The sequence below is a fragment of the Maniola jurtina genome, chromosome 15 (genome assembly GCF_905333055.1).
Source record: "Maniola jurtina chromosome 15, ilManJurt1.1, whole genome shotgun sequence".
Taxonomy (NCBI): Eukaryota; Metazoa; Arthropoda; class Insecta; order Lepidoptera; family Nymphalidae; genus Maniola; species Maniola jurtina.
Window position 1 is genome coordinate 2,808,538 of NC_060043.1, and position 24,875 is coordinate 2,833,412.

Genomic DNA, 24,875 nt, shown 5'->3' on the forward strand with positions numbered 1-24,875 from the left:
CTCGCCTTATCCCGTTACGCGGGCTCGGCTTTCCTTATCATGCGACGCCATGTAGATCGCGTGTTGGCGTCTTGGTCATTGAGGCCGAGGCGTTCCATGTCCCTTTGGACATTTGTCATCGAGGTAGTTTGCGGTCTTCCCCTACCCCTCTTTCTTGCAGTCATCGGGCCTACGCATTACGTGTCCATCATTTGAGCTGATCATTCCGCTATTTTGTAATGTCCACCTAACATTGTTTGGTTTGATTCAGGCGCAGCAGTAGAAGAGTCCAAGAAGGCAGCTGAGAAAGCGGCAGCTGACGCCAGCAACGCTGTCCACAGCACCGTGGACAACACGCTGAAGAGGGTGGAGGACGCCACCGACCAGGGCATGAAGAACGCCGGCCAAGTCGTCGACAGCAAGATCAAGGGTGCTGACAAGTACTTGAGTGAGAAGCGCGATACGGTGAGATGGTGTCCCTATAATTAAGAAGATAGCATAGTTGTAATTTTTTCCTTTGTTTTATAGTCCAGTAGGCATTTGCCTACATTTTATTCTTAAAACATTGTTTCGGGTGATAGGTAACGTTTTCCGAAAAAATTCTGATATACATTTTATTTTTTTAGTAATTTAGTTTAGTTACATTTAAAAAAAATTCTCAAGAACGATTTTAGGCCAAAGATATGGTTATGTAGACGCTAGTAACTTTTAACATATGCAAAATTAAAACTAAAACTAAAAAAAAAATTAAAATTAAAACGTACAAGCATAGTTTTTCATTATATCTACAACATATTTTCTAAATATTATGAAAATTGAACTATATTGACGGGGAGAAAACTTTATTGCCTTTTGTATGATTTTTCTAGACGATCCTAAACTAGACGATCCTCTTAAATAGATGCGCAAGTGCAAGTTTTTCTCGCACTCAGGTTAGGAGTAAAAAACTCTTTACCACAACGCCGGTACCGCAATTTTTGATTCAATTCAATTTATTTTGATATTATGTATTTAAAAATCATTTAGGTACCTAATACCTTGTATTATTTTTTCCAGTTGGTGTCAAACTTCACCAGTGCAGCGCACGATGGCGCAGAAGGCGCTGCCGGCCTCCTCAGCAAGGGGCTGGCCACCTTACCCAAGTAGACACCGTCACCGCTATCAGTCATCACACGCCTACGTCATTCGGGAAACTAACAGACTGCATTACAATACAGTCAACACAGCTAGTTTTGCACCTGCCAGTACAAGCGACTATGGACGAGTGCAAACCTAATTTTTTTACTGACTGTAACTAACTATATTTAACTACAGAGACATGAAACACAGCTAGTTTTGCACCCGCCAGTACAAGCGACTATAGACGAATGCAAACCTAGTTTTTTTGCTGACTGTACCTAACTATATTTATAGAGAAATTAAAAAAAAATATTGTATTAAATACTCTACAAAATATTCATAAACCGGCTAACAAGCGTGTTCATTAAAGTTAAGTTGTTGTAACATAGTGCATCAGCGACTGACAAAGGAAGAGAGCTTTTGGGAGAAAAATCACACTTCTTCTTCAATCATCTTCAACTTTCACTTTACAAGCTCTCGTACCTCCATTCGGTAAGATTATAACAATCAGATTATTGTTATCCTAACTAACTATACAAAACTCGTAATTATATAGAGTGAGAGGTATTGAGATGATGTGAAAAGGTGCTTCTCTGGACACGTTTCGTTTAGCCGTGTATTAACTACCTTTTCCATTTTGTTTGCGATTCCAAAAGGAAAATCTACTCAGAAAATATAATTTAAAAAAAACGATTTTTCGATCGTCATATAACTTTTATCTAAGGAGTTGAGGCTTTGACAGTTATTGTATAGGAAATCTGTCAATACTTCAAATTAATTCATGAGTTAAAGTTTATCCAGCGATCGAAAAATCAGCTCTAAATTATACTATTATTGTTTAGTTAAGTTTCCCTATCTCAATGTTATAACATTTTGGTTGTAAGTTATGTGTTAAGTGAATAGTCGTATAGATTTTTATTTTCACTGCGTAACGCTCGAAATAAAAATTCGAATCGGTCTACTACAAATTTATTTTTGATGCTTAAAATATATTTTTATCATTATTATTGTATACTAGATATTATAGTTGTAATTATTAAGTTACTTTTAAGGAATTTTGTTTTATTAATTAATGCATTTGGTATGCATTTGTAATCCGAAAACATAAATTATGATGCTTGGCAGGTACCGTCCATATTGCCTTTATAAAAAAAAATAGATTCAGAAATGCCTATATATATAATTTTATGATGAGATGAATAATAGTCCTTGTAGAATAAGTCTCAAAACATCTGCTTTGCAGTATATTTTATATTGAAGTTTTAAGCTACTAACTACATACATAGGTAATAGTGATCGCTATTTTATACATTGAATGAACACACCTACATTTACCTACAGACAAACGATTCCATGTTTAAAATTAATGTTACTATTACCCACATAAAAGGAAAACATGTTTTGACACACATATTTTTAATATAACTTAAAATATATTTATAAGTATGTTGAATATATAAATTTTAACTGTCTAGTTATTGTTTTTAGTGATACATTACTTATGTTGGCGCTGAATCATATTATATTCGTAGTTATATTATTGTCATATATGATATTATTTATTAATTAAAATTAAATGTCATGTACATGTCCTATTTGTTGTTCAATAAATGCATTACCATCAAAACCCTGTATTTTAATTAAATACCTACTACATTATTAAAGATCATAAATCATTTTAAGGTGCACTAGATGGGTCTGCCTGCGAAATTCAAATTTAATTTGGTATTTCATAATTTGTAACTATACGACAAAGAAGGCTTATGGGATTCTAATAGCGCCAATGGCAGTATCATCTCTACAGGTTTATATAAAAATCTTTAATTGAAAGTGTCCAGTTTAAGAAATTAGAGTATCGACTAATTTGTGAGTAACTCACGTCAAACTCATTATTTTGACTAATATCTTAAACTGAACACTTTCAAGTAAAGATTTTTATATAAACCTGTTTAGATAATAATGTCATTGGCGCTATTAGAATACCATAAGCCTACTTTGTAGTATTAGTTTACAAATTGCGAAAAACCAAATTAAATTTGAATTTCGCGAGCAGACCCGTCTAGTACACCTTAATAAGTACCTAAGTCAATCGATTCTAAGCCGCAAAAGACGACATTTTACAATTTAGAATCTAATTATAAAAATAAGATAGGTATCTCTCATGTAGGCTTCGAACCTAGTGTAGGTAAAACTTTATAAAATAATATTATGAGGACAGGGCGAGGTGAAAATTGTTACACGTAATAATTATTAATTACATACCTACTCTTTGATTGTTACTGAGGGGTTCGATTCCTGTCTGTGTTAGAGATTAACATAAGTTAGAAAAAAATACTCATGACCACAAAAGAGTAGAGACTCCGGAGACACTTCACGTTAGCTAGGATACGACACGTAAACAATATAACTATAGACTATAGTAAGATAACAAGTAGCAAATTACAATCAAATGATATTTTTATTTTATACAAAATATAATGTGCGGAAAGAACAAAATGAGACTCATCATGGTGCATGGATGGAAAAACAAAACGCTATTTGGCAGATGTTCGATGTTAGAATGAAATGTCAGAAAATTGACATTGACAGGATTGACAGCTTTTCGTAAATAAAATAGCAAACTCAGAATTATTGGTTTTTATTTTTAAAAATTATGGCATTTATAACTCGAGCTAGCTCGTTAGCAAAAAATGCAGTAATATCAACATTTGTACGATCTATATCAACAACTAAGCAATTACAGCTTAAAGAAAGTAAGTATGTAATTTTGTTGTTCACTGAGATAACCTCAAATTTTCTCTGGTTTTTGTGTAATTCATAAAATATTTTTTTAGTACGCGAACGTAAAGAGGGTTCTACATTAATAGTGGAAGGAGTAAAAGTGCCCTCTCCACGTACGGAACTCCTAATAAGAGCTGAAAACATTAAAGAGTTGGCTCCGGTAGAGAAACCTGAGCATACATGCTATATGTGCGCACTGGACTTGGATGTGAAGCATACGGACGTGTTGATATTAAGCCAGTTTGTTAGATCCGATGGGTGTATGTTGCCGCGACGTATCACAGGGTTGTGTCTTCGGCAGCAAAAGAAAGTTGGGAAAATGGTCTCTATGGCTCAGAAAGCAGGTTAGAATGTGTATTATTAGATAGATAGATAAAAGTCTTTATTGCACACAAAAACATGTAAAGGAATACAACACTGAAGGAAGGAAACAGAAAAAACAATTGTGTACAAAGGCGGCCTAATTACTTAGAGCAATCTCTACCAGGCAACCTTTGTATTATTGTTACTTCTACAAGGTATTGTGTCTATAATATTTAAGCTCCATCCCTAAGGGGATGAAATAGTGAATGAGACAATATTATAGAAGAAAGTCCCATTCTACCAGAAAAAATTACAGAGTCAGATGTAAAAGCGGCTACAATATACTAAGCTCTTGTATTACTGGGCCTATTCCTTATTGATCTGATTATGTTTATTGTGATGCACTAGACTTGTGATGCATTAGCTTGTCATACAATACTTTTAATGCTGCTTAATAATTATAACCAGGTTTCACTTTCAAATTCAGCAAAGTGAAATTCTAGATGTTAGATGTATGGTGTTATTTTGTAGAAACCCGTGATACACATGGGACAACAAGGTTAATTGTCTATAATCAGGCAAAACTTATGGACATGTTTTCTTAAACAAATCTTGTCTAGTGAAAGACTTCTGGCATGGCTAGTTACCACCTTACCAGCAAAGCAAGTAGCAGGGGAATGGTTTTAATAAAAGTGCTATACCCCTGCCAAGTTAGCCCGCTTCCATCTTAAACTGCATTGTTGATAGTCTGGTTTTATATTATGTTTTGTTTATAAGAGCACTTATTATGAAAAGTGAAGTCATTTGAATTTTGCAGGTTTGATGATCAATTTGACTCCGTCATTCTGTAAAAAGGACCCCAAAAAGAGATACGCATACAAAAAGTTCAACACATACTTTGATGAAAAAACTATATTCATGAAGAAAATACCTAAATTTGTTGACAAATTCAAGCGATAAATTGTATGAATATTGCAGTAATATTAAATAAATTATGTTAGATTTAATAATGGTATTTATTTTGTCTACTATGGTCAAATGGGTTCAGCACAAGAATCTTCAAAATCAAAATATTTTTATTCAATTAGACTTTTACAAGTTTTTTTGAATCATCGAAAGCATCTACCACTGGTTCGGAATGCCTTTCCAACCGAGAAGGACCAGCAAGAAACTCGGCGATTGCTCTTTTCAAAGATCATTCAAATTGGATCATTTGATGGTAGAAGTTTTTTCTTGATGACAAGTTATAACTCAAATGCGGCGTCAAACAGATCAAAAACACAACATTTATTCGGTTCTGTAGACTGTCAGTGCAGTTATCTAAAAAAAGTTGAGTGTATTATTTTCACTAATGTAATCTACATACTTTCCTTTATCCAGATTGTTCGACAATCACACTGACAGTCTAAAGGTCTCGGCACACATATGGGATCGGAAAGGGATCGTCACCGTATCGCCTCGAACCGTTCAGAATGATTTGTATTAAACTCCCTACTGCAACGCACACTAATCGGAATCGTAACGTAATCGCCTCGCCTCGGAACAGGCTCCGAACTTGCAATTCCCGCGCTTACGGCTCATCGTCCCCGCGCTTACGTCTCTCCGTACCCGAGCTCACATCTCCACATCTCCACCAGCGGGCGGCGAGGCGTAAGCGCGGTGTCGCCTAGCCGTAGCCGAGTTGACGTACAGGCGCTGCTGATACGCTTTCGTTACGTGCATACGGTAGATCGACGCCTGGTTGACAGCGCGGCGAAAGGCGTTACGGTTACGATCCCTTTCCGATCCCATATGTGTGCCGAGACCTTTAGGGGGACTAAGGGCTGGAGCACATGGCGGAGCGCAGCGCAGAGCATGCCCGCGAAGTTTTCTATTCGCGTGACACATTACGCGAATTTCTACCAGAGAATGCGCGAGCACGCGCGGATGCGCGAGTATCCGCAACGGATGCACAATTGATTTTAGATATTATTTCAATGAGGACAATGTCGATAATACTTTGACTGAAAAATGCTCTGCGCTCCACCATATGTGCGCCGGCCCTTAAATATCAAAACATGGTTTTTAGCCAATGGGATTGACCAAAAACTATGTTTGACATTGCTGTCCTTTAATGACTGATATATTTTTAGCTGATAGGGATAAGAATAAGTATTATGCTTCCAACTTGCTCCATCTAAACCTGGTCTAAACTCATATATAGACTGTATTTGTTGCTGCGTCGCATAGCGCAGCTAAAGTGCGTTGGAGTTAAGGATACGAAGGAGTCAAACAAAAGCACAGATGACACATACTAGCATTTTAATTTCGTTGTCTATAAATTTAATTCACTAGAATAACTAATACTATAGTCTCGACATCCATTTTTTACAAAATTAACTCTTCACACTAGTCTATGTACACCGCAACATTTTACCTCTGCATAGTGCATACATTCACAAATCCAGTTTGTATCAAAGGTGCACAAAATTGTTGCTGTGTGCAAAGTTTCTAACGGCGCAAGCACATTACTGTAACTAACACTGACAGCAGTACTATAATAATATCAATCGCGACGCGTTCCGATTGGTAGATCATAGCCCCGAGTCTCGGTGAGATTACCACGCAACAGTAATGTGACTGCAGCCTAACAAACTCATACATGTCAAATTATTGTTATTTTAACATAGGCAGCTAAATCTTAGTACAAAAAACGGTTTAATAATATATTAATTTTATTTCATATTATGCAAGTTTCTTAGGAGACTATTGAGCTTAAAGAATACAAGTTATTAGAAAAACTAATTTTACTAATACTTTGATATCCAAGTATCCCCTTATTTGTTAGTATTTTAACTTAAATGGAAGGGGAGTTTGATGGAGTAAGTCTCTAAAAATATTGTTACTGAATAAAAAACTACCGGTAGGCAGGTTAAGAGAACTTTTTAGGCTTTTAGGAAACAATAAGAGAGCGTTATCAGCAAAAATCGTCGCGTCGCTCCTCAACACTTAAGGCTAGGGACAAATTCAGAGGAAATAAGCGAAAAAAAATTAAGATTTGTTTTATTGTAAAGTAACAATAATGATGCAGGATAATGCACTTACTATAAGCTAGAAAATAATTACATATGTACTATATTGGTACCAGGTATCAGGTCAATCACACCACTCCTCATGAATCCCAAACAAAAGAAATCTGTCCCTGAAACTTAAGTCGGACCAAATCAAGTACACTCTATAGATCTGTCTAGGATCTTACGGCCTACTACATTTATCCCCGCCTAGTTTGCGACAAGCATATCCAAGCAGCCTTTCATCTGTATGAGATTTTGTCAACACTTGACGAACGCTCGACGCGACGCGTTTGCTCTGACACAGTCTTAAACGTCAGAGATAAATAGTAAAACTCTTAAGACAATCTTTGTATTCATATAATAAATAGTGCCTATTTGTTTAACTATATAAAGGTAAAGAAACTACAGTATTTTCGCTAGTCGTGACCGAATTGTATCGTATGAGCTTACATTTTTTTTCTTTCTCTCGTCTGACTTTACAAAGATTAGCCAATGTCAAGTTTGTAGTTATTTGTAACAAGTTAGGGAAACTATACAAGTATGGACCCCGTCTGTGCCGGCGCTCGCCGACATACACACGGCAGCCCCTTAGAGCGCTTTCCAGTCAGTTTTAACAAAAAAAAAAAAACACTCCAAAAAGGCAGAGCACGCCCGCCAGCCAACACCAACACAGACAAAGTCCAAGCTTACATTTATATTTGAAACTATAAGGCTGAGATCTATAGAGTGTACTTTGACTTTGCTCAAACTTAAGTTTCAGTAAAAACGAGAAAGATTTATGCCAGCGGTATAACGCTGTCTCGTTTTAACAGTGACTTAAGTCTATGCAAAGTCAAAGTGCGCTTTATAAATCGTAACCTAAGTGTTCGTTGTCATTTTGGCAAAAATGCTCTACACTGCGCTTCGCGAGGTGTGCGTCGGCCCTTAGACTATGATGATACTGTAGTCTGTTTGCACTTTACTTATATTCTACATCAATGTATAGATAGGCTCAATCCACACTAAGCGTTTGAATATTTAACAAAGCTGTCTGTTTTAATGTCTCCGAATATTTTTTCTTAGATTTAAGTACGCACAACGATTGTATTTTGTTATATCAACCAAACATGTTAACATGTAGCATTTTTTATAATTTAAAAGCCTATCTATACAGAGCCAATTAAGAATATTAATAACCTCTTAAGGGTAACTAACTTCTTTACATAATGCTGGCCTGAATGTTCGCTTTTTTAATCCAACCAAAATTACCAAAGTAACAAAGTAATTTTATTTTTCATACAAAAATAAAAATATTTTGATTGTCTGCTCTAAACAGCATCACTCTAAGAGGAGGAAAAAATCTGTCTAGTGCCTGTCTTATACAAAACTGAAAATTGTCAGTTTACAACAAAAACTTATTTTTTTTAAATGAGAGACTTCATCTGCATGGCTTTAAAAGTCCCGTAGGAACTCTTTGACTTTCCGGGATAAAAGATAGCCTATGCCAGTGATGCAGGTATAATTTCGTCAAAATCGACTAAACAGATGGACAGTGAAAAAGTAACAGACAGACAGACACACTTTCGCATTAATTATAATATTAGTATAGATTAAAAACTTTGTAAAAAGATGTAGAACAAAAGTTTACTAGTATTATGTAGAGAAATTACCCTCACTATTATTATTAGTATTTTTAAATGAACCCTGTTGACATCGATGATATTGTATAGCTACGCCAGCGTCACCAAGTCAGCAGCGGGTCAGCGCAGCCGCAGACGGGCGTCAGCGCAGCCGCAGACGGGCGTCAGCGCAGCCGCAGACGGGCGTCAGCGCAGCCGCAGACGGGCGTCAGCGCAGCCGCAGACGGGCGTCAGCGCAGCCGCAGACAGGCGCTCGGCGCGCGACATCACAGCCGCTCGTACACGTACAGGTACCCCAGGTCTTTGGGCGGGTTTTCCGAGAGAGCCACCTGGGAACAACGTTTTATAAAATAGCTGATCGGGTGGAATTTCCAAAATTACTTAAACACATAGTTATTTGTTCATTTTTATCCAAAAGTCTAAATACCAACTTTCATGAATATTCATACCATTACAAGCTCTATTTCACTCCCTTGGGATGAAATTCCAAAATTCTTTCTTTATCTCTTTATATTTATATCTTAAATATCAATTTTTTCAGATATAACAAAAAATGACAGACTTTCATACAAACTTTTACCCCCAACCCCTCTTGAGAATAGATCTCCAAAAATTCTTTATTCTTTCTGTGCCTACATAAAAATGGCAAAATTTCATGTCCAATGCTAAACTAACTCCAGCAGTTTAGGCTGTGTGTTGATAGATCAGTCAGTCAGTCACAACAGGTCTTTATTATCTATAGCTTTGTGCACCTTATTGTCGTTGAATATGACCCATCGTCCCTCGTGCAGGATGTGGCACACATAGTGCCCCACCATGGTGGAAGTGCCCATGTGAGAGATAAATGCCACTAGCTTGTATTCTGAAATGTACATAATATTATTATATTAGTAGACATCCTACAGAAGCGATGGTGTACTCTATCTCGCTCTCTCATGAGCCAAGTTTCAAATGAGAGAGTGAGTAAAAGCCTCGTTTACGTCGGGTACACAGCATCTGACATGTTCATGGAAGACACGTGGCGCCCTCTGATTGGAACAACCAGCTGAACTCTCGTTCAGGAAAGGTAATTGCAATACACATATTAATTATGTAGATGGCTCCTGTGCTCCTATGCTTTCCTGGTACTTTATTTCATGTTAGCTACTTTGAATTTGCCTGGTGGGTGATTTATCGATTTTGGTGGCATATTTGGTGTCTTGTTATAAGGCCTCTGAACTTGTACCTGTGCAGTGGGTGATTTATTTACGGCTTGAGCACACGCAATGACTAGCAGAGGTGTAACAAAGACAACAAAGTATATGTAATGAGCAACAGAGGGAAAAGGGAACTATGAGAGTAAGAAAAAATAGGGAGAATATTTACGTCTAGAAGTCTACGTCAACAGGACCAGCTAGAGTATAAGCAATGACCAGCAGAGGTGAAGGGAACCAAGAGAGAAGATCCAGTCCAGCGCCGATGTAGGGATCACTCACTCTCAGGTCCGTCCCGGCAGCCCAGCGTCCTGTCCTGCGCGGGCAGCTCCTCTGTGTCGAGCTGGTCGGCGTGGCTGAAGATCCAGTCCAGCGCCGATGTAGGGATCACTCACTCACTCTCAGGTCCGTCCCGGCAGCCCAGCGTCCTGTCCTGCGCGGGCAGCTCCTCTGTGTCGAGCTGGTCGGCGTGGCTGAAGATCCAGTCCAGCGCCGATGTAGGGATCACTCACTCACTCTCAGGTCCGTCCCGGCAGCCCAGCGTCCTGTCCTGCGCGGGCAGCTCCTCTGTGTCGAGCTGGTCGGCGTGGCTGAAGATCCAGTCCAGCGCCGATGTAGGGATCACTCACTCTCAGGTCCGTCCCGGCAGCCCAGCGTCCTGTCCTGCGCGGGCAGCTCCTCTGTGTCGAGCTGGTCGGCGTGGCTGAAGATCCAGTCCAGCGCCGATGTAGGGATCACTCACTCTCAGGTCCGTCCCGGCAGCCCAGCGTCCTGTCCTGCGCGGGCAGCTCCTCTGTGTCGAGCTGGTCGGCGTGGCTGAAGATCCAGTCCAGCGCCGATGTAGGGATCACTCACTCTCAGGTCCGTCCCGGCAGCCCAGCGTCCGGTCCTGCGCGGGCAGCTCCTCTGTGTCGAGCTGGTCGGCGTGGCTGAAGATCCAGTCCAGCGCCGATGTAGGGATCACTCACTCTCAGGTCCGTCCCGGCAGCCCAGCGTCCGGTCCTGCGCGGGCAGCTCCTCTGTGTCGAGCTGGTCGGCGTGGCTGAAGATCCAGTCCAGCGCCGATGTAGGGATCACTCACTCTCAGGTCCGTCCCGGCAGCCCAGCGTCCGGTCCTGCGCGGGCAGCTCCTCTGTGTCGAGCTGGTCGGCGTGGCTGAAGATCCAGTCCAGCGCCGATGTAGGGATCACTCACTCTCAGGTCCGTCCCGGCAGCCCAGCGTCCGGTCCTGCGCGGGCAGCTCCTCTGTGTCGAGCTGGTCGGCGTGGCTGAAGATCCAGTCCAGCGCCGATGTAGGGATCACTCACTCTCAGGTCCGTCCCGGCAGCCCAGCGTCCTGTCCTGCGCGGGCAGCTCCTCTGTGTCGAGCTGGTCGGCGTGGCTGAAGATCCAGTCCAGCGCCGGTGTAGGGATCACTCACTCTCAGGTCCGTCCCGGCAGCCCAGCGTCCGGTCCTGCGCGGGCAGCTCCTCTGTGTCGAGCTGGTCGGCGTGGCTGAAGATCCAGTCCAGCGCCGATGTAGGGATCACTCACTCTCAGGTCCGTCCCGGCAGCCCAGCGTCCGGTCCTGCGCGGGCAGCTCCTCTGTGTCGAGCTGGTCGGCGTGGCTGAAGATCCAGTCCAGCGCCGATGTAGGGATCACTCACTCTCAGGTCCGTCCCGGCAGCCCAGCGTCCTGTCCTGCGCGGGCAGCTCCTCTGTGTCGAGCTGGTCGGCGTGGCTGAAGATCCAGTCCAGCGCCGATGTAGGGATCACTCACTCTCAGGTCCGTCCCGGCAGCCCAGCGTCCTGTCCTGCGCGGGCAGCTCCTCTGTGTCGAGCTGGTCGGCGTGGCTGAAGATCCAGTCCAGCGCCGATGTAGGGATCACTCACTCTCAGGTCCGTCCCGGCAGCCCAGCGTCCTGTCCTGCGCGGGCAGCTCCTCTGTGTCGAGCTGGTCGGCGTGGCTGAAGATCCAGTCCAGCGCCGATGTAGGGATCACTCACTCTCAGGTCCGTCCCGGCAGCCCAGCGTCCTGTCCTGCGCGGGCAGCTCCTCTGTGTCGAGCTGGTCGGCGTGGCTGAAGATCCAGTCCAGCGCCGATGTAGGGATCACTCACTCTCAGGTCCGTCCCGGCAGCCCAGCGTCCTGTCCTGCGCGGGCAGCTCCTCTGTGTCGAGCTGGTCGGCGTGGCTGAAGATCCAGTCCAGCGCCGATGTAGGGATCACTCACTCTCAGGTCCGTCCCGGCAGCCCAGCGTCCTGTCCTGCGCGGGCAGCTCCTCTGTGTCGAGCTGGTCGGCGTGGCTGAAGATCCAGTCCAGCGCGCGCCCCACGTCGCCGCCGGTGCAGCGCAGCGCGCGCGCCGCCTGCGCGCTCGTGAAGCCCATCGACGTGATCTGCTCCACGCTCGCCGGGTCCACGGGGATGTTTGCGGTAGCGCCTGAATAATTAAACAAAAAAAAAATTGTTCTAGCAAGATTTTTTTTTTTTCCGCAAAATGCCAAAAAAATACAGTATTGGGTCTCACGACCTCGACCGTTGACTTTTTTTTCATAAGTGCCTTTCTTACCTGATGGCTGTGAGCCTGGTGGTTCGAACTTGTTGGCAAAGTCCCAGTCCGTCATGTGCTCCATCAGCCAGTTGGACGCTGCTTCTATGCTCGAGTTGTTTGTGTAGTATAGCGATTTCTTACAAGCCTCGATCGGGAAACCCATGTCTAGCTGTAAAGATACAAATTATTTATTACGCATCCATACTAATATTATAAATCTGTCTGTTTGTAGGCTCCATCTGTTTAACCAATTTTCAACTCGAAAATGAATGAAGTCTTGATTGACCGATACTGGAACAATGACCGATACTTGGACAACGTTGACCAAGACAAACATTTCCGTCTGTTGTGCGTGTGATGCCCCTCCCCGCCGAAGTAACGTTTACTCTGTTGCAATTCAAATAAATTCTAATGAATACAAATGTTGTTTGTGTGCAATGCAATTATATAACATACTTACAAGTTGTGACAGGAGCTGTTCGTTATAGACGGGTGGTGGGGTTTCGGACGCAGCATCTGGTAGTAAGGTCTCATCGGGTTGTAACCCCCGACCTCTTAGACAACCTAGATCCACCTGAAAAACAATGTTTCTTAAAACTGAGTTTCTTTTCCCTTCAAATTTTATAGAAATTATAAATATCACAAATAAAAATTTCACCACAGCAAGAGTGATGTACTTAACTCAAATTTACTTTAGGTCAAAATAAAAATTAAAAAAAGGTAAACATAACCACTTGTCAAAATAGATATTATAAAATTATTACATCAGTGTAAAAGAGACCTAACTCAAATTTACTTTGTCAAAATAAAAATTATAAATATTTCATCAGGGAAAGAGAGACTTAATTCAGTAAAAATTAAAAATATTTTATGACATAACTCAATTTTGATCATCAAAACAGAAATTATATTTCATCCAGGCAAAAGTGACCTAACTCAAAATATGTTGTATTTACAAGGAGAAAAAGCTGGATAAAAGCTTTGAAAAGGAAAGATTAGCGATGCAGGCACTAAGCGATGCAGGCAAGATTCCCGAGTTCGATTCTCGAGACAGTGTTTAAAGATATAACGTACCTCCCACGGCATATCAACTGCCACGTCGAGCTTGGCAGGCGTCCAGTCCTCTTTGATTGTGAATTTTTTCAGTTGAATCAACAAATAGTCTGGAAATGTGGCTAGCCGTGTCATTCTGTCAATATCAAATATTTTTGATTTAAAATTAATTAATTTTATGCTGGCTCTTCTCTTGTAGAATTTGCTTTCCAAACCGGTGGTAGAGTCTTGACGTAATACATACTTATACTATAATATTATAAATGCGAAAGTGTGTCCATTTGTCTGTCTGTCTGCTACATTTTCACGGCCCAACCGCTAAACCGATTTTAATGAAATTTGGTACAGACTTGGGATACATCCCGGGGAAGGACATAGGCTACTTTTATCCCGGAAAATCAAAGAGTTCCTACAGGATTTAAAAAAAATCGAAATCCATGAGGGCGAAGCCGCGGGCATAACCTAGTATTATCATAAGTTGCACATGAAATTATTTGTTTCATTTCATTATTTTAATATTTTTTTTTGTAATATTTTACCTTTTTTGTCAATTATAATTCTTTAATAACATATAATATGATATAACTATTAGGTTTATATAGAAACTCACTTGCGCGCAGTGACTTTCTTGTTGAGGGCGGAGCTGAAGAACTGCTCGACGGCCTCCTCCTTCATGAAGCTGTCGAGGCACGCCTGGAACGGGATGCAAGGCCGCACCGTCTGCGATGAGTCTCTGCGGAACACTTCTTTATTTTATTTATTTTTAGGGTCCGTATCTCCAGAGAAAAAAATGAACCATTATAGGATCACTTCGTTGTCTGTTTGTCGTATGTCATGACTCATCAAGGGAATCAAAACGTATAAGGTACCTCCAGTTGATCTAGAATCATGAAATTTGGCAGTAGAATTTGAAATTTGGTACGAGCAAGTTCATATAGCAAGTACTTTTTCTATGCACATTGATCGCCTGTTGTGCCCGATCCTTTTTTCCATGCACATACAACTTCCATCACATTGAATGCACATGTGGTTATTCAAGGAGCGGACCAACAAATTCCTGAAAGGTCGGCAACACATCGCATTTCACCTAAGGATCAAATTAAGGCATATTTTAAAAAGGGGTAAAATACCCTATTGTGTAACTAGGGTTGTGCTTCGAGAAGCGAGTGGCTCATTGTCGTGAGTGAGTGAAACAAGTGGACTCACAGTCTCTGTCCGCTGGCCTCGGCCTGCGCGCGCCTCGCCTCGTACTCCCGCACTTGCTGCGCGTTGGTGGCGGCGCCCACCGGCACAGGCAGTGGTAGGTGGTGCTCGGCTCTGTGGGTGTACCTCACTCCCAATGACTCAGTGCACTGGATGCGGTCCTCTACTGCGAACTTGAGACAGTCCGCAGGGTTGGTCTTGTGACGACTGTGACGCTGTAACAACGAGAGGGTTTTTATTATTAGCTACCTGTTTTAGTGCTGGTGCAAAGTGACTTTTTTTTTAATTTACAGACTATTTCTTGGCTGCAATGAGACCTGCTAGCAAAGGATGATGCAGCCTAAGATGGAGCGCGCTGAGTTGCAAATAAATGCTTGAACGCAAGCAGCACAAGAGAGTATTGAAATGCCCACTAGAAACTGATGTCTATCAATGGATATCATTTGTATTGAACTGACTCATTTGAATGAGTTCAAAATGTTGTTTCCCAACACTATCACATATAAGAGGTTGCTATCAGTCTATACAATCCTTAAATGGACGTCTAGACAGACAATTGGATGGTATGTAGAGATAGGTACCCTTAACTGAGACCTATAGAGCGTACTTTGACTTTTTTTTTTTTTCTCTTTATTTGGAACACATACAGCATATTTACAGTCTTACTTAGCTAATTATTCTTAGATGGTACATTCGCCTATGAATTGTTCACTGATAATCTATATAATTTTAATTTTGTGCGGGAGTTAGTAGTAAAGTAAAGTAAAAGTAAAATATTCTTTATTGTACACCAACAAGACAGTAATATATAAATAACATTATAGATTTATGTACAAAAGGCGGCCTTATCGCTAAAATAGCGATCTCTTCCAGGCAACCTTAGGGTGAGGAGATAATAAAAATTAAAGCAAGTGGAAGGGGTGTACTAATAAAATAAAGTAAATAAACATAATGTATATATAAAATACAGTAAATGTAGTAGGTTAGTCTATGTAATTAAATTAAGTAAAATTAAATCACAAGAAGTTAGTATGTTATTTATAAAATAGTTATGAATAATGTATATAGTATAAATCACGCCTTTATAAGTATTATTTAAAAAATTTAAGTTCATTTACAAATTTACTAATTTTGTGTTGAAATTGGTCTAAAAGTACATATTTTTTATTATATTTATCGCATGTTCTCACTAAAAATCTATTATGGCCAAAGTTCGTGTTGATTTGTGGAAGACAAAAGGTTTTTACGTTTCGTATGGACAATCTGGGTATAAAGTACATTATTTTACTTAACAAATAAGGAGAATCAATAAGATCATTTACAATTTTATACAAGAAGATTTAGAAGATTTAGACATAAGTCATAGTTAAAACGAGACAGATCGACCTGAGCGCTATAACGCTGTCTCGTTTTAACAGTGTCTTAAGTCTAAGCAAAGTCAAAGTACGCTTCTTGCATGTTGTTACCTCTATGAGCGTGAGTAGATGCAGATAAAACTCGTGCGCGTCCTGTTGTCGCTTGGTGGTAAACTCGGGGTGCCCTTTTGCGACCACTCGCCGGTACATGTGCGCCGAGACACCTTGCTGCGCGCCTTCCGCTCCCGGGAACGAATACCGCCCGGATACTAGACCTACACCTAGTTTTGCCCTAAAAACAAGTTATTTGGCAAGTTTAAAACATTTCAACAAAACATGGCGGCCTCAAAATAGCTTTCGCGTTACACAGGTCTGGGAAAGTTACTATTAAGTCACGCTCAAAGAATTTTACTTAAAAAAATGTGTTAACGATACAAAAACATTTTTTTAAAATATTGAATTTATAATGGGGGTAGTTAGAAATCATAGAAACTTACGTTTGCACATCGAAATCGTTGGCCGGATCTTCAGGGAAAGTGGCAAATATTTCGGGAGCTCCTTCGACGTAGCGACGTACGAAATCTGGCATCCGAAACAGAACCTAAAAGTCAAATATGTGTATTAAAAACTAAAAGCAAAGCTAAAATAGTGACTCATAATGGTTAACCCCCACTGAGATTTGATTTTTGTCTCTGTCATTTGTATGGGATTACATAACAGAGAGAGCCCTATACTAACTTATTTCTATGGATAGAGTATATATAAACATACCTGTACAACACTGTTGATATAGCAGGAGTTGCCCAGATTATTCAGTCCCGTCAAAGCAGGCCCATGCAACGGTCTTAGCTCAGTGCCAGACTCTTGCAACGTGTTCCATTCTCCAGTACGCCGGTTTAATTCCAATTCCAATTCTAGCATGGATTTGTCTGTCTGGAATTAAAATATTTATCATTTGCTGGAATGCTTGTCAGAGCCAGGAATAGAAGTATTGGTTCTGGAATATTCCTAGGGTGACAGGATTCCAAGAACTGAAACTGAAGTGCACTGACTGAACTGAAGAAATTTAATGGTCTATACTTTGTAGTGTACAGTGTAGACTGAATAGTAGTACCACAGCCTAGATTTTTCATACAGTTGGTCAAGGGACATAACGAAACAGCAATCCTGCAGCGTCACAGGGAGACAGGGTAGAGACTATACTAAGCGACAGAAGTGAGTGGAACAAATTTTTCGGGCATGTAGACGTGTCACGGCAAAGCCGGGTTGTCCACATACATCAAGAGCGTGGTCTCACGGTATGTATTTATGCAGTACAGACCTTTTGTAACTGCTGTACGTTGATGCCAAAGTGCTTGAGATGATCGGCCAAGTAAGGGTCCTCAACCATATCGTCCTCCGCGTACGAGTATACATCGCCCTTACCCTCCGCCGTGATGGTGCCTAGTTTCACGGCCAATGGGTACCCAGTATTGCGGTAGTGTTCAACCTGCAGGCAAAAAGTTACTTTTCATTATTCCTCCAGCTTTACGTATCTTAGTTTAACAATAAGGGATGTGGATTCAATGACACCACATTCTCTTCCCAGTTAGCCCGCTTCATCTTAGACTGCACCATCACTTAGCACCAGGTGAAATCGCAGTCAACTTGTGTGGGAATAAAAAGTAAAAAAAAGAATTTTATAGATACAAGTTGTATTAAAACAAGTGTAAATTAAAAATTTATAACACCCCCGACGATCCAAAGTATTTGAGTTTTCCAAAACATCATTTTCAAATAAATAATTATGTATTTAGGCAACATCCATCTTGACAGCTTGACATTTGTCTATTGACATAATATTATGAACCTAACGGTTATCTAACCTTCTTTCCTACAAGAAAACTATAAAAGAGCTGATAACTCTTAAACGGCTGAACCAATTTTTTTAGATTATAGCTAAGAACACTCTCGATCAAGCCACCTTTCAAACAAAAAAAACTAAATTAAAATCGGTTCATTCGTTTAGGCGCTACGATGCCACAGACAGATACACAGATACACAGATACACAGACACAGATACACAGATACACAAGTCAAACTTATAACACCCCTCTTTTTGGGTCGGGGGTTAAAAATATATAAAAACACAACAGCCCAAAAAAACAAACGAAACAGACTTCGCATTTGAAAATGGCGGCTACATGACGTCATATATTATATTGATTTTTATATAAATACGCTGTACCCCGCATGCGTTGCAATGCCGTAAACAAACATGATTTTTTTTATTCATATATATATAGTTTTTTTGATGCAGGAACCATCTCGGGCACCCTCAGAACACCCTACCAAAGTTTCATAACAATCTGGTCAGCGATTTAGCCGCCTATAGAACACAAACATACAAACATTGATTTTTATATTATATAAGATGGATTTTCTCAAAAAATTATACTTTCATTCACAGTGATGTAAGGATTCTAACGGGGTATGGGGTATCCCATACATCCAAATCAGTTGTGAATGTAGATCCTGGTGGTGACCCTATAAGGGCCCTATATGCCCAGCGGTGGGCGTATATACCATGACTATTACTTACAGCATGGTCATTGCCTCCAGATCCATCAAAGAACCGTCTTCCACAAAGAATGGAGCCGTCTGTGAGGTTGAGCCAAAGGTTGGTGGTGAGGTCACATTTAGAACACTTCCAGCCCGAAGGGGGAATCTTCACACCATTGTCCAGCTGTTTCAAGCTCACTGCATGACTGTAACAGAATATTGCTATTTTTATCTTTTATCTGTTGCTATCTCATTTACACTTTAGGACTTAGGTTAAAATCTATAGAGCACACTTTGACTTTGCTTAGACTTAACGTTTTAACTGAAACTTAAGTCTAAGCAAAGTCAGTGGCTATAAATTTCAACGTTACAGGAGACACAAATGACAAATTATAAAACTATCAATGCTAGACATTGAACTATCATACAACAGCAACTAGCCTCACTATTATCTTCGTGGCATCACACTATCACACATCACACTTCACATCACACTTCACACTAATATTATAAAGGCGAAAGTTTGTATGTGTGTGTGTGTGTGTGTGTGTGTGTGTGTGTGTGTGTGTGTATGTTTGTTACTCTTTCACGCAAAAACTACTGGACGGATTGGGCTGAAATTTAGAATGGAGATAGATTATATCCTGGATTAGCACATAGGCTACTTTTTATCTCGGAAAATCATCTTTGATTTTCCGGGATAAAAAGTAGCCTAAGTAGCCTAGTAGAGTTCCCACAGGAGTCGCGGGCATCAGCTAGTATTTCATAAAGTGCAGAAATGGTTCAGTGGTTTGTGTTGTAAAAAGCTAACAAACATACAGATACTTTCGGATTTCTTTCTTTCTTTCGGATTTATAAAATTATAAAATTGTGGCATGGATTTACATTTTTAATAATCCTTTGAGAACGCTTTGATTTTCTGGGATTTATGTCCGTTCCCGGGATGTAAGCTAACTCTGCACCCATCAAAATCAGTTAAACAGATGGGCCTTAAAATCTAGCAGACATACAAACACACACTTTCGCATTTATAATAATGGTATGTATGGATTTGTTTATTTAAGACAATATGGGATCCTTATATCTCTACTGGAGAGATTTCTTCCAGCAGCCCTAAAACATGGGAAAATTTAATTTTGATAATACTGTTTAACTAAGTACTAAAATTTTTAGATATTCTTACGACATAATAATATTAGTATGGCTGTGAGATATCAAGAACCTTACACAGACACTTCACGTTTCTCTCCGTCCCAGGTGCCTGCTAATGCTTCCATTTCAGCTATTTTGAACGGCGATTCCGCATCTATTACGCCTTGGACTGACTTTTTAACCTGTAACAATTTATATTTTTTATTGATTTATCGACAAAAACATCGGTCATCTATAGAAATAACACTTTTTAATTTATGTTGTGCTACACACACCTGCCAAATTTCATGATTCAAGGTCAACTGGAAATACCCTATAGGATTGCCTTGATGGGTCTAGACAGTCACAACATACATACAGACAGACAACAAAGTGATCCTATAAGGGTTTCTTGTTTTCTCTAGAGATACAGAACCCTAAAAATAAAATAAGTTCTAAAGCAAAGCTCTTCCACTCAACATAAAAATGAATATGAGGCTTTAGGATTTATTTACAACCGACTTTTTCGAAACTTACCACATCAGGTAACGCATCGTTAGGCCACGGGAATGTGTGGAACCCTGGTAGAACGACCACATTGTAGTGGTCGGTGTATGTGAACTTGGGCTTGCCGCAGTCGGGGTCGAACCCACCCTCCACGCCGATCGCGAGTCGTGTGATCTTCTTCTCTGGACCATCGCCGGTTTGTTCTGGTTCAGGTATCTGAAAAAAAGCTTATTTACAGTACAACCAAATTAATAATGCGCATAGAAATCTTCGTCACTGTTCGGCAACGGTCGTATGATACACATGATATTGACTCCTATTTGTTTATAACAAGGTGCAAAATGCAAGTGCATTGTTTAGGGCTCTTACGATTTAATGATTCGGAATACGACAATTAGCGAAGATATGCATGCGCATTATTAATTTGGTTGTACTGTAAGTACATTAAGCATATATTGAAGCGGACGCCACTTAGATGAGAAGAGTTTGATGTTTACTTATATCTTACTGTAAAGTTGAAAGGCAGACAGAAATTGCATCAAGTAGGCCCAAATTTATTTTCACATAAGGGTTCAGTTTACGCACAACAGACGGAAACTTTAACTGCGGAAACCAGCCCAGAGAGAAGAGTTCAATAAAAAAATTGACCCAAAAACCACCCCCAAAGATTCATCATCTGTTGGGTGTGGTTTTTGGGCCCAAATTGATGTATCCTTATGATACAGCACGTAGTTTCAAGGCTTGTAAACTTATAATGGTCGACGGCTGGTGTGCAACGCGGCTCCAAAAAATCGTACACATGTAAGCGCGCGTTCAAACACGTTCAATTAACTTTGCTGTGTTGCATTGCCGTACTTTGTCTATCTGTTTAAAGTAAATACACTAATATTATATTGTCTCAGTTATAGAACTTACAGGTATCTTTTCTCTCAATATGTGTAAAAATACCGCATTGCCAGTCTTCTGGAAATACTGTTCGACGTAATTGCGACCGAAGCCGAGGAACGATGTAAGTGACACATATAATCCGGTCTCTGATTCCTGTAACAACAGAAAGAGTGAGTCCAAGTGCCTGTTCGTCGGTCTTTTCATTGTCTTCGATTCCCTTGACGATTTGACGAAGTTGGCAAGCCCCGAAAAAAAAACCGGCCAAGTGCGAGTCAAACTTGCGCACTGAGGGTTCTGTGCTCGGGTATTTTTATTTTTAATTTAATTTTTATTTAATGATGAATGATGAAAAAACCAAAAATTCGCGGTTTTCAGATTTATTTCTGTGCTTGTGTTATAATACCTACCTACCTGCCAAATTTCATGATTCTAAATCAACGGGAAGTACCCTATAGGTTTCTTGACAGACACAACGGACAGACAGACAGACAGCAAAGTGATCCTATAAGGGTTCCGTTTTTCCTTTTGAGGTACGGAACCCTAAAAACGACTGGCATGATAGCAGCACAGGCCAGCATGAGTTTCAGCTTCTAGTGTTGAAGCCTGGAGACTTAGTACCTCGTAGATTCACGAAGCCAGCGAAGTAAGTAAAAGTGGAAAACGCGTTTTATCACGCGCGCGTTGCTAGATGTGTGAGCTACCTAAAGTTTAAATCAATATTATAATAAGTAGTTAGTGCAAAGTTTACACTTTACAAGCCCCCATAATTTGCATACCGATAAAATGTATTAACTAGCGCGGAAGTGCGAAAATATAGGGGTCCATCATAACTGCGTCCACATTCGATTCGGCAAGACGCTTCCAAAAATGTTGAAAAACGTCGATCTATACTTAGGAGTGTTCCTAATTTTATGTGGATTCGGAATCAGTTTGCTTAATTTACGAAATATTGTCTCTAGTGGGAATACAACATCGTACATTTTACTATCAGAGAATGTACTTCTCATGTGCATTGGAATCGCTTTTATGTGTCGTGCAATTTACTTCCTCAATCCTGAAAACTTAACTATGGAAAGCGTGGAACTAAAAATGGCTGGATTTAAATTCGATGAGACAAATTTCCAATGTGGTTTTTCTACTTTACTTCTAAGTTACGGACCTTTGGTTGTGTCCTTGGTTAACAGTTTTCTGGGCCTTGTCATAGACAATTATTTGCATTATAGAATGTTAAGAGACATTAAGAAGAAAGAACGAGAAGACATTGTACAAGAAATCGGTGAAACATCTAGAAATATCAAAGATGTTAAGTTAAGTAAATTGTATATTTTTTGGAAGAAATATTTCTCTTTCCTAACAATGGTATTGCAATGGATTGTTCCCATAATAATTACTCTATTTATGTATCCGATGAAGGTGAAAGAGATGTCAATGTATGAAATAAGAAGCTTAGAAGATTCTTGTATGGCTACATTACATTTGGGCAGCAGCGAATGTAATAACTACGTAGATTTTGATAACATAACAATAGAACTACGGAAAAACTTGATAACTCCAATAAATTATCTAGAAGCTATAGAAAAAGTACAGCATAGTGAGAACACAACATCACAAATAGATTTAGTTTTGAGTAATGTGTTTAATATTCTGAAAAATTATAATAATCACACAGATTTTCAGTATACAAATTTGACTAAATCCTTGCGACAACCAAAACTTGATGATAAATGTATGAAAATGTGTTTCACAGATAACAAAAATATGTTAGTATACATGTTTGTATTAGCTGTTATAAGCTATTTTGTACCGATTACAATTTCAACAATAATTTTAACCAAAATTCATGTTATGGATGTGAAAAGGCCAAATGTTAAAACTTATATCACGAGAGAATTGTTGTATAATGTATTGTTTTGGACTCCTGTTATGTTTGATACTTTTCTGTCTTTAGTTATGTGTTCTTTCACAATGAATGGCATGAGGACCTCTTTGCTGAATGTTGTGGCAAATGTGTACCAAGCTGTTAGGAATTTTATGCAAACAAGATATTTTAAAGAAAATACAGTTGTGCCTGTGTAAGATGTTCATTTTTTTTATTCATGCAATTTTTTAAACTAACACAACATGAGGGTTGGTTCTGTCTGTAAGTACTTAAGTAAAATTATATTTTAAAAGTTCAGTTTTTTTTTTTACTGAATACCTCTTTACATAGTCTTTTTAACCAGCCCCAAAAAAAAGGCCTATTATTTCTTTCAATCTGGATCAATCAAACAAAATCTATCTGATATACATCATAATACATTGTAGAGCCTGACCGGCTAGATCTAGAATGTGAGATTGTGCACATAGGTTTTTTATATAATGTAGACTACAAATTATAGCGAAAACAGAAAGGATTTTCTGAAGAAAAATGATTTCTTTCCAGTTGAGAAAAGCTAGGTAGGGGTGGGTCAGGTAATTTCACAATTGGGAAAATCTTAGTCTAAATCTTAAGTAATACATAAATTAATAATCAATGTCCTTATAAGATCTTTCATAGCAAGATGCTGAACCTCGAGTGTGTCAGGAACTGGCTGTGGAATAAAATAATCAAAAAAGAACCAAAATCCTCAGTAATGCAGCTATGCAGGAATATTCGATCTGAGGGGTTGTTTTATGACATTTTTGCTGCAAACATGGATAAAATGTCTTGAACAAGTTTAAGGTTATGTGGGATGGCCTTCTTTTAGGACATTCGATTCATTTTAACTACACGAATCATTCTCTACAGAAGGTGACCCTAGGTAAGCGTCGAATATCGATACTTAAAAATACTTGAGATGAACGCTATAAATGAAGAAATTAAGTGGATCTAGGTTTTGTCGACCATCGCAAGTTAAAACATAAGGCCTTTATACTGTATAAAGCCTATTAAAGGCTTTCAAAAGTATTAATTGCCTGTACTCTGTAGTGTAGGAAATCTACGAGAATAGAATTAGGTTAGAAACAAAACGCAACTCACCGGATTGTCAAACGAATACACACATTCATCTTTGTAAACCAGTTGCTGGGGTGCTGGTATTTTAATTTTGGACAAATGCGGTGTTAGAATATCCAAAGATGCCATCTTTGTGATGTTATCGCAGAAAGACTTGATTTTTAATTAATCTTTTCTTTTTAGAACCCAATAGCAATTAGCGGCGTCTTTAATCTCGAAAAAATTGACAAATGACATATGGAAACAGTGTTTCCAGCTTAATTTCACTTTACCCTATGCCTCTGGGTGGCCCTTTTTTTTTTTTTTTTTAAATCTGGCTTTACTCTGATTAGCCAATGTCAAGTTTATGATATTTTCAAGTTATTGAATTCATACAAGTACAAGTATGGACCCGTCTGCGCCGGCACCCGCCGACATACGCGCGGCGCCCCTTTAGAGCGCTTCCCAGTCAGTTCCACCACCAAAAAACACCAACTAACACAAAAACCAGCCACTCTTAACAAAAAAAAAACACTCCAAACAAGCACAGCACGCGCGCCAGCAAACGCCATCACAGACGAAGTCCCTGGGTGGCCCTATATTATGGTCTCAATAATTTACCCTAGATTCATTCATTCATTCATAGGTTGTTTTCTTCTGACTG

General features: G+C 39.7%; 3 protein-coding genes and 1 long non-coding RNA gene across 9 annotated transcripts in view; 2 read left to right on the forward strand and 2 right to left on the reverse strand.

Annotated features, from left to right (window-relative positions):
* LOC123872724 (perilipin-4) overlaps positions 1-1,779 on the forward strand; it is a 31,739-nt gene extending 29,960 nt beyond the window's left edge. For all 5 annotated transcript variants that reach the window (XM_045917179.1, XM_045917182.1, XM_045917181.1 and 2 more), the window contains 2 exons: positions 251-444; positions 1,036-1,779. In XM_045917179.1, the coding sequence (XP_045773135.1) occupies positions 251-444; positions 1,036-1,125 (284 nt within the window). In that variant the 3' untranslated portion in view covers positions 1,126-1,779. The remainder of the gene's footprint in view (positions 1-250; positions 445-1,035) is intronic.
* Positions 1,561-2,936, reverse strand: LOC123872729. Its single transcript, XR_006797529.1, has 2 exons — positions 1,726-2,936; positions 1,561-1,691 (listed from the first exon to the last, which is right to left on the reverse strand). It is a non-coding gene; the product is annotated as an uncharacterized LOC123872729 (long non-coding RNA).
* A 744-nt stretch (positions 2,937-3,680) lies between these two features.
* On the forward strand, positions 3,681-5,189 carry LOC123872728 (39S ribosomal protein S18a, mitochondrial). Its single transcript, XM_045917190.1, has 3 exons — positions 3,681-3,851; positions 3,933-4,223; positions 5,000-5,189. The coding sequence occupies exons 1-3, from the start codon at positions 3,752-3,754 to the stop codon at positions 5,140-5,142; spliced, it is 534 nt and encodes a 177-aa protein (XP_045773146.1). The 5' UTR covers positions 3,681-3,751; the 3' UTR covers positions 5,143-5,189.
* A 2,948-nt stretch (positions 5,190-8,137) lies between these two features.
* Positions 8,138-24,461, reverse strand: LOC123872725 (ubiquitin carboxyl-terminal hydrolase 5). 2 transcript variants are annotated; one of them, XM_045917185.1, is made up of 18 exons: positions 24,257-24,461; positions 21,286-21,411; positions 20,401-20,586; positions 19,960-20,066; positions 18,773-18,938; positions 17,512-17,679; positions 16,962-17,123; positions 16,688-16,791; positions 16,302-16,482; positions 14,839-15,050; positions 14,243-14,365; positions 13,654-13,768; positions 13,040-13,153; positions 12,598-12,748; positions 12,259-12,468; positions 9,607-9,716; positions 9,102-9,183; positions 8,138-9,013 (listed from the first exon to the last, which is right to left on the reverse strand). In XM_045917185.1, the coding sequence occupies exons 1-17, from the start codon at positions 24,359-24,361 to the stop codon at positions 9,121-9,123; spliced, it is 2,403 nt and encodes an 800-aa protein (XP_045773141.1). In that variant the 5' UTR covers positions 24,362-24,461; the 3' UTR covers positions 8,138-9,013; positions 9,102-9,120. The 2 variants fall into 2 exon arrangements, with proteins under 2 accessions (XP_045773141.1, XP_045773142.1); XM_045917186.1 differs by lacking the exons at positions 8,138-9,013; positions 9,102-9,183; positions 9,607-9,716 and adding an exon at positions 11,530-12,194 and having other exon boundaries at positions 12,308-12,468.
* Positions 24,462-24,875: the final 414 nt, after the last annotated feature.